This window comes from Paramacrobiotus metropolitanus, unplaced genomic scaffold, assembly GCF_019649055.1.
Source record: "Paramacrobiotus metropolitanus isolate TYO unplaced genomic scaffold, Prichtersi_v1.0 Parri_scaffold0000473, whole genome shotgun sequence".
NCBI classification, from domain to species: domain Eukaryota; kingdom Metazoa; phylum Tardigrada; class Eutardigrada; order Parachela; family Macrobiotidae; genus Paramacrobiotus; species Paramacrobiotus metropolitanus.
The window spans coordinates 1-13126 of record NW_026570693.1 but is presented as its reverse complement, the minus strand read 5'-3'; the positions used below and the strand labels follow the sequence as shown (position 1 = coordinate 13126).

The following is a 13126-nucleotide window of genomic DNA, read 5'->3' as shown; positions in this document are numbered from 1 at the left end:
GTACCATTCTGCGGTGACCTTTTGTCCGCTTGAACATTTCCACTCGCAGTACCATTCTGCGGTGACCTTTGATTCTGTGACGGTATCTCTATAACCGTTCCATTTCCTTTTTGTGATGACGGCATCCATATAGCCGTCTCTCTTTGCTGTGGCGGCATCCATCTAGCCGTTTCTTGTGGTTGCGGCATCCATATAGCCGGTCCACTTTGCTTTTTCGCTGACGGCATCCATATAGCCGTTGCAGTGGTCACATTCACTGCAGTACCATTCTGCAGTGGTGACCTTTCCGTTCCCTTTTTATCCGGTGGTTTAGGGTCGGGACGATCAGTAGGCTCACCGGTGCCTACTGATCTTGCCCGTTTCCCTGAACCGGCGCACCTCCTTGTTGAGCGCCTTGGACATTTCCTTGCACATTTCCTTGTCCGCCGTTATTTACCGGGACATAATTTTGTCCGCCTCCGTTACTCTGGCCACCACCATTATTTTGGCCACCACCCTGTTGGTAGTTTCCTTGGCCACCTCCGTTTCCGCCATTTCGGTTGCCGCCATTCCAATTTCCGCGGCCGAAGCCTCTGCCTCTTCCTCTGAAGCCTCCGCGGCCGTAGCCACCACGGCCGTAGCCACCATTCTGGCCGCCGCCATTTCCATTATTCCCGTTTCCTTGTTGATTTGGGAAGTTTGCTTTGTGCTGATACCATTGGCTAATTAGGTCATATCCGTTTGCGACTGCTTGGCGCCAACCACCGAGCCCGCGCAGTCGTTGCCACTCGTTAAAGGCAAACAGGTTCGGGTTCTGTTCCGGTGGTGTGGTGGCGAACTTGCATCCCTGCGTCTGGTGGTTACCGTACATACAGTATTGGCACATCTGTACGCCGTTTGCCACCCATCCGTCAATCATTTGAAACTTGAATTCTGTCCGTGACCCTTGATTCTGCTGGAAGTTGTTCTGATTCCCTCTGTTTGGCTGGAAGTTGCCTTGACCTTGACCTTGGTTCTGGAAGTTTCCTTGACCTCCATTCCAGTTTCCGTTTCCATAACCATTTCCACCGAAATTTCCGTTGCCCACTCCTTGTTGTGGTAATCCTACATTCATAGGGGCCACATTCTGTGGTGCCGGTGGAGCCACATTCTGGGGTGCTGGCCTCACTTGGGCCGCCGCTTGTATCGCCGCCACCATCGCGTATGTTATCGGCTGCCCCGTCTGGCCATCGATAAAGGTCACTCTTTCGGTGACCTCTCTTACAGGGGTTTCCGCGCGGAATTCCATTTGCTGCTGGGCTGGTGCAGCCACCATTCTCTGTTGTGGTACATTCTCCACCTGGCCTTGGCGGATCGTCACGTAATCTTGGTTACGTTGACCTTTAGGCGCCTTGTACTTTTCCTCTCCCGTTGCCCAATGTCGGAAGAAGTCCTTCACGTCGGTTGGCGTTCTGCACTTTTGTGTACGCAGGGCTTTGTAGAGTTCATTGTCCACTCTACATCCTTCGATTAAGAAGCCCACGGCCTGTTTTTCAGTAATGATTCTCTTTGCCTTAAACCGCATCATCGCTTGATAGTATTGGTCAAGCGATTCTTTTCCGAGTTCAAATTTCCTTGCATAGGCCTCACGTAAGCCTAAGACTTCTTCGTCTCGGTCACCGTATTCATCTTTAAACTTCTCCATCCACTCCGTTACTGAATATTCAATTCCGTCTTCTGATGCAATATCCTTTTCTCCTTCAAACCAGGTTTTGGCGGGACCTTTCACCGCGCTGGCTATCTCAATCATGATTTGATCGTCGGTGAGCTGGTAGGTTCTCTGCGTTTCTTTTACCAATCTTGTCCAACCATTCACGGTGTCGCGACTGCCGTCAAAGGTCACGAGTGTGTTTTTCCGAGCCATCGAGTTGAGTGCTTTTGTCAATTGCACCGCTGTATTTTCTGCCCTCTGGTCATCGTCTTCTTCGCTACTTGCATCGTCACTTTGATTTCGTTTCGCTTTTCCATAACGGGATTTCCTTTGACGCTCCTGCCGGCTGGAGGGTCTGTCCCGTCGCCCTTCATCGATGAACACGTTTGTTTCAAAATGCGAGGGAAATTGTGAGGGGTCACCTCGACTCATATGCGGGTTACTTTCCGAAGGTGGCTCTTTGTCTTCTTTGCCCTTTTCTCCTTCTCTTTCATTTTTAACACTTCCCTTACCGGTGCCGGTTCGTAGCGGCATCTCAAAGTGGAAGCTTTTGCCCGTGCCCGTTTCGTGCGCCTTGCTGTAACTGGGCGGGGGCGACTCCACTGTTGAAGTCCTGACCCCATATTGCAGAAGCTGTTCATCTTTGTGCTTATTAGACATAACAAGCGCCTTATTCTCGTCCTCAAGGCGACGGACTTTCAACTGGACTTCCTCTTTCTCCGTTTTCAAGTTCTGATTCTCCTCCTTGACCTTTAACATATGTTGGTGGAGTTGGAAAGTCTTCTCCTGAACGACCTTTTCAGTGTCATTCTCCACTTTTTTAATGTGTTCCGCCAACTGGGTCACATCCCTTTCCAGCTTCGTGTATTCCTCGACTGCTGCTTTCAGTTGGTTTTTCGTCTGGGTGACCTCATCTTCTCTTGTCATCACCGTTTGGGTCATATCAATCAGCTCCGTGTTGAGCTTGATAATCTCCTGCGTCTTCTGGTGGACTGATTGTTGCCACTCCTTATCTTTCAATTCAAGTACTGTGACCTTTTCATCCAAGAGGTGTGCCTCGTGTTCCCACCTCATGCCTTGCTCGGCGATTGTCTTAGCAGTCTTTTTCAACTCGGTATTCTCTTCAGTGACCTTCTTGTTGTCATCCTTCAACGCCTTGTTCTCTTCCATCACCTGTCTTATTTCATTTTTCAACCGTACGCCTTCGGTGGCTGTAAGATCTCGCAAGTCCTTTGCCACCTTAGCGGCTTCATCAGCCCTTCGCTGGTGATCGTATGACTCCTTCTGGAGGGTCCCGATATTCTCGTCGCGCAGCTTCAGGTCATTCCTGAGCTTGAAGACTTCGGTGGTGTTCGTCAACAGTCGCTGAGTAGCATCGGCGAGTTTTGTTGCGTATTCATCTCTTTTCGTTTCAGCTTCGGTGACCTTTAGTTTCAGCGAGTCGCATTCGTCCTTCAATTCGGCTAAGTGCCGTGACCTTTCCGCTGTTTCTTCTGACATACTCTCATTAAGGTCACCGACCGCGAGATGACCTTCCATTTCTCTGTCATCTGCCATTTTCAAATATTCTTCCGCGAGTTCTCTCTGACGTTCGTATTTGATTTTCCATTCATCCGCTGCGTTTTCCAGGTCAACTTGTTGTTGTTCCAATTCATAAATTCGCGCTTCCAGTGACGACAGCTTATCCCGGTTTTCTTTTGTTCGTTTCATTGCCTGACTTTCCTTGGCTTCGAGTTCGCTTTCCAACTCCCTCACGCGAGTCCTCAAAGTCGTTGTGGGACTGTTCGGTGATGGCGGTCTAACATTGATGACCTTTCCTGTTTGTGTCCGTTCAATAAGGTACTCGGGTATGTCCTTGAATGATGTCATCCCTTCAGCACGGTCAGCTTCTTTCATCGCAGTCTGGAAGGACATATTCATCGTCGCTTCATCATCCGTGAAGTATGATTCATTCGATTCATCCGAGACCATTGGAGTTGCCCAAAGGTCATCACCGACAGTCTTATCGTTTAGTGAAAGGTCATCCAGTCCCAGTTCAGCCAGTTCCTCCTCGGTGACCTTTGACTTTTCAGCTTCCGCATGAGTCAGGTTCACGTTTTTATCCTGCTCAGTCACTCCGCTAATGGTAGCATCCAACTGTGATGCTCCCGTTGCTTCCACTCCTTTTTCTGTGGACTTCTCCTCCCCAGTGACCTTTGTCTGGTTCATCGGGTTGCCTCCCGCCGTAGACGCGGGAGTTTCCTTCCCGTCACCGCTGGAGCCCTCTTCGTTCTGTATAGCTCCAAGCGCCACTTGGTATGTGTTATCACTGCCTTTGCTGTCCTTTTCAGGTCACAGCCGCTCGGGTCTGTCTATCATGTCCGACTGGACGCGCGAGCGACTTGTATTCCTTCTTATAAGGATCAACTGTGCCTTGTTGTGATCCCCGGGAGCTCCTGCTTCCCTGACTGCTAGTGGATGTCGGTTCCTCTTTGTCCATGTTGATCGGATAACTTGGACGCTCCTGCCAATTGTTCTCACACACACGTTATTGTATGGTTTATTCAGTTGTCCTAAAGGTCACTTCGTACTTCGAAATTTTTCTAAGTCCTTTGTAAAGGTCACTTTTCGATTGAAAAAATTTCGACTAAGTCCCTTGTAAAGGTCACTTTTTCGGTAAAAAGTTCGAGAGATTTGCCCTAAAAGGTCACTTTCGGACAAAACTTCGAAACGGCTTTTACGGTTCCAAACACGTTAGTGAATGAAATCCTACAGCTGCTGATATCGCTGTACCACTATTCAGTTCGATTTCGCTTCGATAAAGGTCACCGTTCGTCAGTTTCAGATCATAAAGGTCACTTAAATTGGTCAATTTGGTCAATTCCAACTTTTTGGTAAAGGTCACTTTTCAAAGTCAAAAGTCAACTTCTGGTCTCAAAGGTCACTTTCTGACTCAACTCAACTCGAAAGGTCACTTTCCAGCTCAATTTCTGTTAAAAGGTCACTTTCCCGCTCAATTCAAGTTAAAGGTCACTTTTAAACTCAATTCGATCAAAGGTCACTTTTCCTTTGACTCAACTCAAAAGGTCACTTCTCAACTCAATTCAAGTCTAAAGGTCACTTTCCCGCTCAGTTATCTCATCTTAAATCAAATTTCCCATTACGACTCGAGTTCAACGGAAAATCCCCATTCGGGTTGTTTACTTCGTTCTGATTGGTCCGCTAACTCAAAATATTCAGTTCAAATGTCGACCAATCACAGCTCAGATAACTGACCAATCACGTTAAGCCGTTAAGAATTTTTATCTGCCTGACGTCACGGTCAACGGCCAGACATGCGCGCCGCGTGCAGAACTCCGCCTACTTTTACACTCAGCTCAGTACGGACCAATAAAAATTGCCAATTTTACCAACTAGCCAATCTCGTAATTATTAACGGTTTTCTACCTGTTAACCGTCCGTCCGTTCCGCGTTCCACGGGGAAATGATCCAGATGATCCAGATTCTTCTCCACTGTCCGTTCCCGCGCTGCCGCCGGTTTTACCGTAACGGTGGTGCCGCACGCTTTTAATAAGTTACTGTGCCGGCTGACTGCCGTAGCAACAGTGGTGGCGCTCTACTCCAGTTTGGAGGAGTCTGATCGGTCTTTTCCGTACGCCCCTTTCGGCGTTTCGGCGCTTCTGCCCCACGGCTTAGGATTCGCTGAATCCTTGCCGAGTACCAGTGACACCAGTGTAGGTCTTCGCTGAAGACTCTACACCGAGGAACACTGGCGACTGAAATCTTGCACTCTTGCACAGCTGGGGCAACAGCACGGTTCTTCGCTGAAGATACCGTACCGAAAACCGAAGCTGGAAATCCGCGTCAGATGAGGCTGTTCACCGCTTGTGGTGTGCGCTTTGCTGTTAGACGGACCTGTGCCTTACTGGTCGAGTTCCACATCAAATAACAGGCCAACTTTGCCTGACACAAATCAAATCAGAGAACCGCTGTCGGCTCTGCTACCATCTAATGCTAGATCCAGAATGGATCCAGAGACAGAGACAGAAACGGGATCTATCCTGTGGAGTGAGCTACGCGGAAGTGTAGCGAACTATGCGGAAACACAAAACGTCGCACCGCGTATAGCTGACTTTTAATAATATTGAAAAGTCTGAACATCAGAAAATCAACACTGATCGGCGCAGCTCGATCGTAAAGCGTGGAGCCCATTCAACAGCGTGCAACGCTGTGCAGCACGTGCTATGCCGCGCCCACTGACAAAACACAAGCCAATCAGAAGCGAGACACAACACAGGCCATAATCCAAAGGCGTGGCGCCTAGCGCCACTGACGTGAACGCTAGTGATCCCGGTCTCACATTCCCATACGAGGGAAGAACGCGTTTCATACGCCGCAAGTCCTCACGCTTCGTAGTTCGTTCAAATTCTCGAGAACGTTGACTTGTCCTAGTGATTTGTAGTCTTATTACGCATTTGTGACCATATACTCATACTACTAATCATTGTTGATGGTTGAATTTAAAACAGTCAGAGGATATCTGAGTTAAAAAGGCGGATTTCCACTAATCGGTACGAGATCCGGAGATGGACAGGATTCCAACATTTGTTATAATGTTATTCTATGAAAACTGGATGGGCGGAAGAGAAGTTAGCCGCGGAGAACAAAATCCTGGCACAGACAATTAGTACTTGCACTGTATTTATATAACTAGTACGATAACAGGTATAAACAACTAGAAACACCCGCAAACATAAAAGACTTGCACGAGCCGTCCATAGACGAGCAGGACAACGCGAGATTGGCGTAAGAGAGCCGTAAATACAGAAAATATCTACAAAAATGATAAAATGACTCGTAGGAATCAAAATTCGGCACAGCAGGCGCTTGGTCAGGTGCGTGAGCAGCTCAAGTCGTTTCTCCGCCAGCACAGATGAGCCAGCCAGCACGAAGCATTACTGCGAAAACACAGGACGTTGGTAAGTACTGGTGGAAAGGGAAATATCTGTACTGCGCTTGAAAGCATAGACTGTGTCGTCTACCTCTTGTTCCAGCTCGTCCGCGGCCACGTTCCAGACGTCCCGGTGTTGGGCGCCCACGTGCCAGACCATGTAGTCCCGCTGACGCTTCTCCCCCCGGAACGCCGTGTCGCATGTCTGGAAAGCGCCAGGATGATCATCCCAACAAGGCCACAACGACCGAGAATGCGCATCGGGCGTATCATTAAGTACTTTCATCGCAAAACAATACGTTACGCCACCCAACTGCTATCCCGTAAATTGAAGTCAAAAAGGATAACATACGACTGACAGTATTAGCCATAAGTATAGCTCCATAATTCCATTAACTACCGTATAATTTCTTGAATAGCCAGAAAAACTAAAGAAAAGCGCTAGCTGTCTAAAAGAAAAGCGCTAGCTGTACCGCGACAGGACACTTGTAAAGTGCAGAAACAGTTGGCTGGCATCGTCCGGCGGCAGACTGTGGTTGGTGAGGGCCTCGCCGATGCGGGCAGTGGGGATCTGGTCCTCAACGCTTTCCGATACTAACAAACAAACCCAAATACCGTACACCGTATATTATGCCGCTGAAGCGAGGCTGATTGACCTGCGTACCTTCTTGGCGGCCTCCGAGTAGTCCGCGCTCCAGCCCAGCATCTCGGGGTGCAGCGCCTTAACGTGCGATTCCAGCTGATGATCACCGGCGTACACCATTTCCTGGCATACCTGCAAACACTGCCCTGTACGTCCAACCGACTGCATGTCTTGACCACGCTGCTTTCCAAACCTCCGTAGCCGGGCACTGGATGTAGAAGTTGGTGCCCGGATCGAAGCGGGACTCGTGCTGCGTCCACAGGTGATGCTGCACGCTGCCGGGAGCGCACCGGTGTCCCTTCGCGGCTTTCTCCTTGCGGCACGCATCAATCTTGCAGATGTACCGGATTTGCTTGTGCTGCATGAAACAACCGGGTTAGTGCTTGACACGTTGACATGACACGTTCCCTGTCGCCACACCTCGCCAGTCGCCACCCACCTCGTCGACTTTCGTCGGGAAAACAATCCGGTCGGGAATGATCTGGCTGGGGAAGAGCTCCCCCTTCTTGTTAGTCCACCCCGGGAAGTACACGCGGCGAGTACGGCGCATAAAATTCTGACGTTTCTGCCAATGACAGATGCTGCAGTCATACTATATTAACCGCTCATTTCGTGCTTCGCAATGTTGCGCTGATTATCGCCTAATCTCTCCGTAAACACATTACACAGTGCGTTGGCTTCACCTGGGTGACCTGCGGATCCTCGCCCTTCTCGGCCGACACCAGCGCCGCATAGACCTCCTCAGAGTACTTCCGGTGGTCCTCCCGCAGGTGCCGGCGCATGTACATGTCGCCGGGGTCGAAGCGCACCACCGGGCAGATCCGCTTGCCGTTCAACCGGGCCGGACAGGGACACACAAAGTTCAGGAGGACGTTGTGCAGGCCGTGCTTAGTCTGCAGGTGCGCCTGCAGCAAACGCGGCTCGCGAGCGCGGAACTCTGTGCAAGCCGTCTGCTGCTCGGAAAACGGGCACGGTAACGGATCCAGCATAAACTGCATTCAATCAGAGCATCCATTTAAATCGAATATTTTCCATTGGACTACAGCTGATTCGTTTTGACTAATGCAGTAACAGCAGACCAGATGATAATTTAACAAAAATTCAGTTTAACGGAAGTAAAGATCAATTTAAATTAATTTATCGATCAAAATGCGATTAAACTAACTGTACTGTATTATTGTACTGAGTCAATTTACAAAGAGCTTCGTCTGTTAAAGCAACATCCGAATGAAAAATCCCTTTCCAGAGTTAACGTGGGAAGAAACAGTTACCAGCGCTGTAACACAATATACTCTGTGCGCGAATACCAATTTCGATAGAAGCTAAGAAGTACTGCTGTACTTGTACAGATCGATTACAATCGGCTTCGCCACTTACGTTGACAGTGCCCATGACCAGCACGTGGTTCGCGGTTTTCGAAGCACGAACGACGATCTTGTGTGCGATGCTGATCGTACGCTTTTTGGCCTTGTAGTCGGGTCTCCGCAACGCAGTGCAGTACTTCTGCAACCAGTCTTTGTCTCACTTCTTCCGTCTACTGAGATAACTGATCTGACAGGCGAGCAAACAACTCAACTTACAAACAAATAAAATCAGCTCTTAATCAGAAAACATTAGCTGTACAGACTACAGAGTACAGTTAATGTTTTCAGTTAATGATTAATAATAATAAAATAAATAATAAAAGCAGCACGTCTGAATGACGACTCTGTACCGAGCAAACGGAAACACAGCAACGGCGACCGCAAGCTTCTGCGGTGCTGGGGCTGCTGCGAACTGGCAGTGCGCGCACACCACACATCAGCAATGCAACAAGGACCTAAAAATGCTACAAATACTAAAATCAATCATTTCTTCTGCCTCACCATCATCGCGTCCGCCGTCCCCTTAACGATACTTTCCGCCAGTCCACCGTACAGTTTCGATGGAAATTTGACAGAGATATCCTCCAGAGCTGCTTCATCCGGGCAGGCATTTTCTGGGGACAACTGGTCCGCTGAACTTGACAAGCTCTCGACGCTGTCGGACGCTGGATCGGTCGTCTCTGCAGCTGTCGAGCCAGTGCTCGCCGACATTTGTTGCCGGGCTTCTGCTCTCTGATCGTCATCTTCCTCGCATGTTGATGTTGACACAGTTGTGCGTATGTCGGACATTATTGCATAGCAGACATTTATAACCGACACGTACTGTACTACGACTAAAGAAAGCCACAGCTCACAAGATCGGACGGGAAGATAAAATAAGTTGTATCGAGCAGTTCGATTCATTTCAAGAACTGGCGGAACAAAAGCCGAATCGGGCTGCCATCTGGGGGCGGTGCGGGTGATCATTCCGTTAGCATGAGTCACTGCCATGGAGTGGCTTAAAGTCAGGCTGGGCTGATGGACCATGATCCATGCGTTGTGCAGTTGCAGTGCAGTGTGCAGAGCTGAAATTTGCTCATTTCATTGATTTCATCCAGAATTCTTGATTGTTTCTGCTCGTTCAAAGTGGTACTGTAATATCCCTATTTGATTAACTTTGAAGTCAGCTCCAATGGACGCGATGTCCGATTCGACGACCGTGTTGGCGTCTGCGGAGGACGCTGATGATCACATTGATCAGGGAATTGGAGAAGAAGCGCGGACCTGCATTTCGCCAAGCGACGCTGCCGTCGACCGAGCATCTCACAGCGATTATGGCTCCTCGTCCGCCAAGTCATCCCCTGACACCAGCCATTTGAAGAACAAGCCGCAACAGACTGTTATCGAGGAGGAGAAACTGTTGGGACAAAACCCCAGATCGGCGAAGCGCCTTAAAAATGTCTCAGCAGACATGGAACAGGTTGGGGTTATTATGAATACTTGTTGTCAGTTTGAGCTGTTTGACGACTCCAAAGCTGTACGGCGTACGCAGTGAATTCGTACCAGTCAAGTGTTTGGTAGTCTTGTCAGTTGTATGTGTTTCTGTTGGTGGAAGCACTGGCTTCCTGTTTCCTAAGTAAAAACCTCGTAAGGCAATTAGACGTTGTTGTTATTGCAGAGATTCTGTGACGCGTTGAAGAGACCCGACTACCAGGTGAAGAAGCTCAACCTCAGCATCCCGGACAAAATCATCGTGCGGGCCTCCAAAACGACCGACCACGTGCTGGTCATGGGCACTGTCAGCGTAAGTGTTCTTTGTTAAAGCTTATTATAGGCAAATTTTGTGGTGAATCGCAGCTCAAATTTGCACCAGTCGAGTTTGAAATAAATTAATTGACAGTTGAGATTGTGTAATTGTTAGTGGCGTACGTTCAACGTTGTGAGGTATTATTCATAACTCATAAGTGAACGGTTGAACCGGAAGAAATTATTTTTAATTCAGTCGTATATTTAATTCGATGCAGCTGGTGCCTGTCGCTGCATTAAATTAAATTGCTTATCGGATTTTTTGATTTCATGGTTGAATTCAATTATTATTTGAGTTTCGATTTTCGATTGTTTCGATTGTAGTCAAAATGAATCAGGTATAATTTAGTGCCAGGATTAAATGAAGGCCCGTTGTTGCAGTTCATGCTGGACCCGCTACCGTGTCCCTACGCCGGACAGGAGGCGGCCTGCCAAGACTTCCGCGCTTGCGAGCCGCGCTTGCTGAAGGCGCACCTGCAGACCAAGCACGACCTGCGCAACGTCGTCCTGAATTTCGTTTGCCCGTGTGCGGGTCGGTTCAACGGCAGGCAGAGTTGCCCGGTGGTGCGCTTTGATCCCGGCGACATCTACATGCGCAAGCACCTGCGGGAGGACCACCGGAAGTACTACGAAGCGGTGTGTGCGGCGCTGGTGGACGCCAAGGCAGGCGAGGATCCGCAGATCGCCCAGGTAGGGCAAGAGCGCCGTGTTATGGTCGTTCGGGGAGACATTTGTGTATCATGGCGTTGACTACTTAAGAAATGCTGGTCATTGACAGAAACGGGAGAGGTTTCTGCGTCGCGCCCGCCGCAGGTACTTCCCGGGATGGACGCATGACAGGAACGAGCTCTTCCCCAGCCAGATCATCCCGGACCGGATCGTTATTCGCACGGAAATGGGCGACGTGGATGGCAAGGCATGGCCGTGTTGTTAATGAGCAATTGGTTGTTGATTACTTATGCTAGCTGTTGAATTGCTCGGTTGTTTCGTGCAGCAGCCCGGGAAACGTGAAATCAAGTACATCTGCAACATCGATCCGTGCCAGGATCACAAGATAGGCGGTCCGCAAGGTTCGCGGCAAATGCACCATCACCTGGTGATGCAGCACGCGTCCCGCTTCGATTTGGGCACCAACTTCTTCCACAAATGCCCTGCCGAAGAGGTGAAGCGCCTGCTTTCTGTGTTCTGTTACAGTACCTTTGACTCCACTGGCGTGTTCTCCGGACACTCTCCGCCTAAGTTTCAAACTTAACTATAACTAAGTGTTGGTGCCTTAGTCGCAGTGATTTTATTCGCGTCAGTCTTTTTTTGTGTCAAAATAATAGCGTAATTTAATGCATATGATTCTCCCGGTTACAAACAGACCCTCCTGCTTGTACTGATTAAGTTTCTTAGGATAGCGTAGACAGACTGCGTGACTGATGACGGAGTTTGTATGACTGTTCGCAGGTGTGTGAGGAAATTGTGTTTGCCGGCGATAACCAGCTGGAAGCGCACGTCCACGCGCTGCACCCCGAGCTGCTGGGCAAAGAGAAGAAATACTCGGAGGCCGCCCAGAAGGTACGCCTGGTACGGTAGTACTGTATTGTACAGTACACCAATCCGTGTTAGCGACATTATACAGTGTACAAGTTTGTTGTGCAGAATCGGGAAGCGCTGGAGGACAAGATTCCCTGCGTCCGCATGGGAGAGGCCCTCACCAACCATCTGCACACTGACAAGGACAAGCAGCTGTTTATGCTGCGCTACACTTGTCCTGTCGAGGTAATGTTTTTTGTTTTCTTTTAATTATCGAAATACATACATACGTATATACATATTCTAACCTAGACAATTGGAAAATGTTAAAATTAATTAGGATATTTATCGCGTTTTCGGTTGAATTTTATGGGAGAAAATAAATGTTGCGACGCATGAGATGGAAGTAAAGTACGCTCGATCTCGTTTCTCTCTCCGCTGTATTGTCACGTGTGGGAATGGCTACGTAACCGTGCTGGCGCTTTGCAGACGTGCGGCAAAGCCTTCATGGGTGCGGGGGAGTCTGCGCGGAAATACATGGTCTGGCACGTGGCTTCTGCCCATCAGGACGTCTGGAATGTGGCCGCGGAAGAGGTAGCATTCGGCGCTTTGCACTGACATTGTAATCGTCCAGTAATGCCCACATCTCTTAATAGTGATGCTCTGTGCTGGCTCATCTGTGTTGCCAGTCCCGGATGGGCTACGCGACAGGTCTTCGCGGGGCGTTTGGTGTTTTGGACATTTCGTCTAAGGACAACTCGTTTTTGTGGCAAACAGTCATGTGACTGTTCGTTGCCATCGACCAGTCGAAAATTTTTGATTCCCCAGATGTCGCGCGACCAAATGTCATACAGCACAACGAGTTGTCCCAAAAGAAATTAGCCGCTGCGACGAAGAACGTATGTTGAAATGCCCCGCGAGCACTTGGACTGTCACGCCCGGATGAACAACCTCCTCGGATGGCGAATCTGTGTTCGGACCAAGAATTAATGTGCCGCATTTCCTTTTCTACAATTTGTATTGCTCTTTTTGCTGCCTTTGTTACCAAGAATAGTCTGCCCTTTGCCCACCCCGCAGCGCTTTTTCTCGCTGTTCAGGTCGTCGGTGGAACGGCTCGTGCAAGTCTTCCGTATTTTCCGACTGTTTAGCTGATATCCCAATAAGTATTATATTCAGTAACTTGCTGTTTGGTACACGAGTACTGGTATGAGAAAATT

General features: G+C 49.1%; 3 protein-coding genes across 3 annotated transcripts; 1 reads left to right on the top strand and 2 right to left on the bottom strand.

Annotated features, from left to right (window-relative positions):
- Positions 1 to 436: 436 nt before the first annotated feature.
- On the bottom strand, positions 437 to 3877 carry LOC129602449 (myosin-2 heavy chain-like; the record flags this gene model as incomplete). Its single annotated transcript, XM_055501466.1, has 3 exons — positions 2243 to 3877; positions 1148 to 1531; positions 437 to 660 (listed from the first exon to the last, which is right to left on the bottom strand). Coding segments are annotated over exons 1-3 (2243 nt in total), but the record flags the coding sequence as incomplete, so codon positions are not given.
- Positions 3878 to 7062: 3185 nt separating this feature from the next.
- On the bottom strand, positions 7063 to 9454 carry LOC129602451 (uncharacterized). The gene is made up of 7 exons (XM_055501469.1): positions 9108 to 9454; positions 8620 to 8745; positions 7926 to 8234; positions 7682 to 7807; positions 7436 to 7600; positions 7260 to 7374; positions 7063 to 7193 (listed from the first exon to the last, which is right to left on the bottom strand). The coding sequence occupies exons 1-7, from the start codon at positions 9393 to 9395 to the stop codon at positions 7063 to 7065; spliced, it is 1260 nt and encodes a 419-aa protein (XP_055357444.1). The 5' UTR covers positions 9396 to 9454.
- A 220-nt stretch (positions 9455 to 9674) lies between these two features.
- On the top strand, positions 9675 to 13078 carry LOC129602450 (uncharacterized). The gene is made up of 9 exons (XM_055501468.1): positions 9675 to 10065; positions 10264 to 10389; positions 10773 to 11081; positions 11170 to 11307; positions 11386 to 11553; positions 11841 to 11951; positions 12036 to 12155; positions 12399 to 12503; positions 12566 to 13078. The coding sequence occupies exons 1-9, from the start codon at positions 9778 to 9780 to the stop codon at positions 12566 to 12568; spliced, it is 1368 nt and encodes a 455-aa protein (XP_055357443.1). The 5' UTR covers positions 9675 to 9777; the 3' UTR covers positions 12569 to 13078.
- Positions 13079 to 13126: the final 48 nt, after the last annotated feature.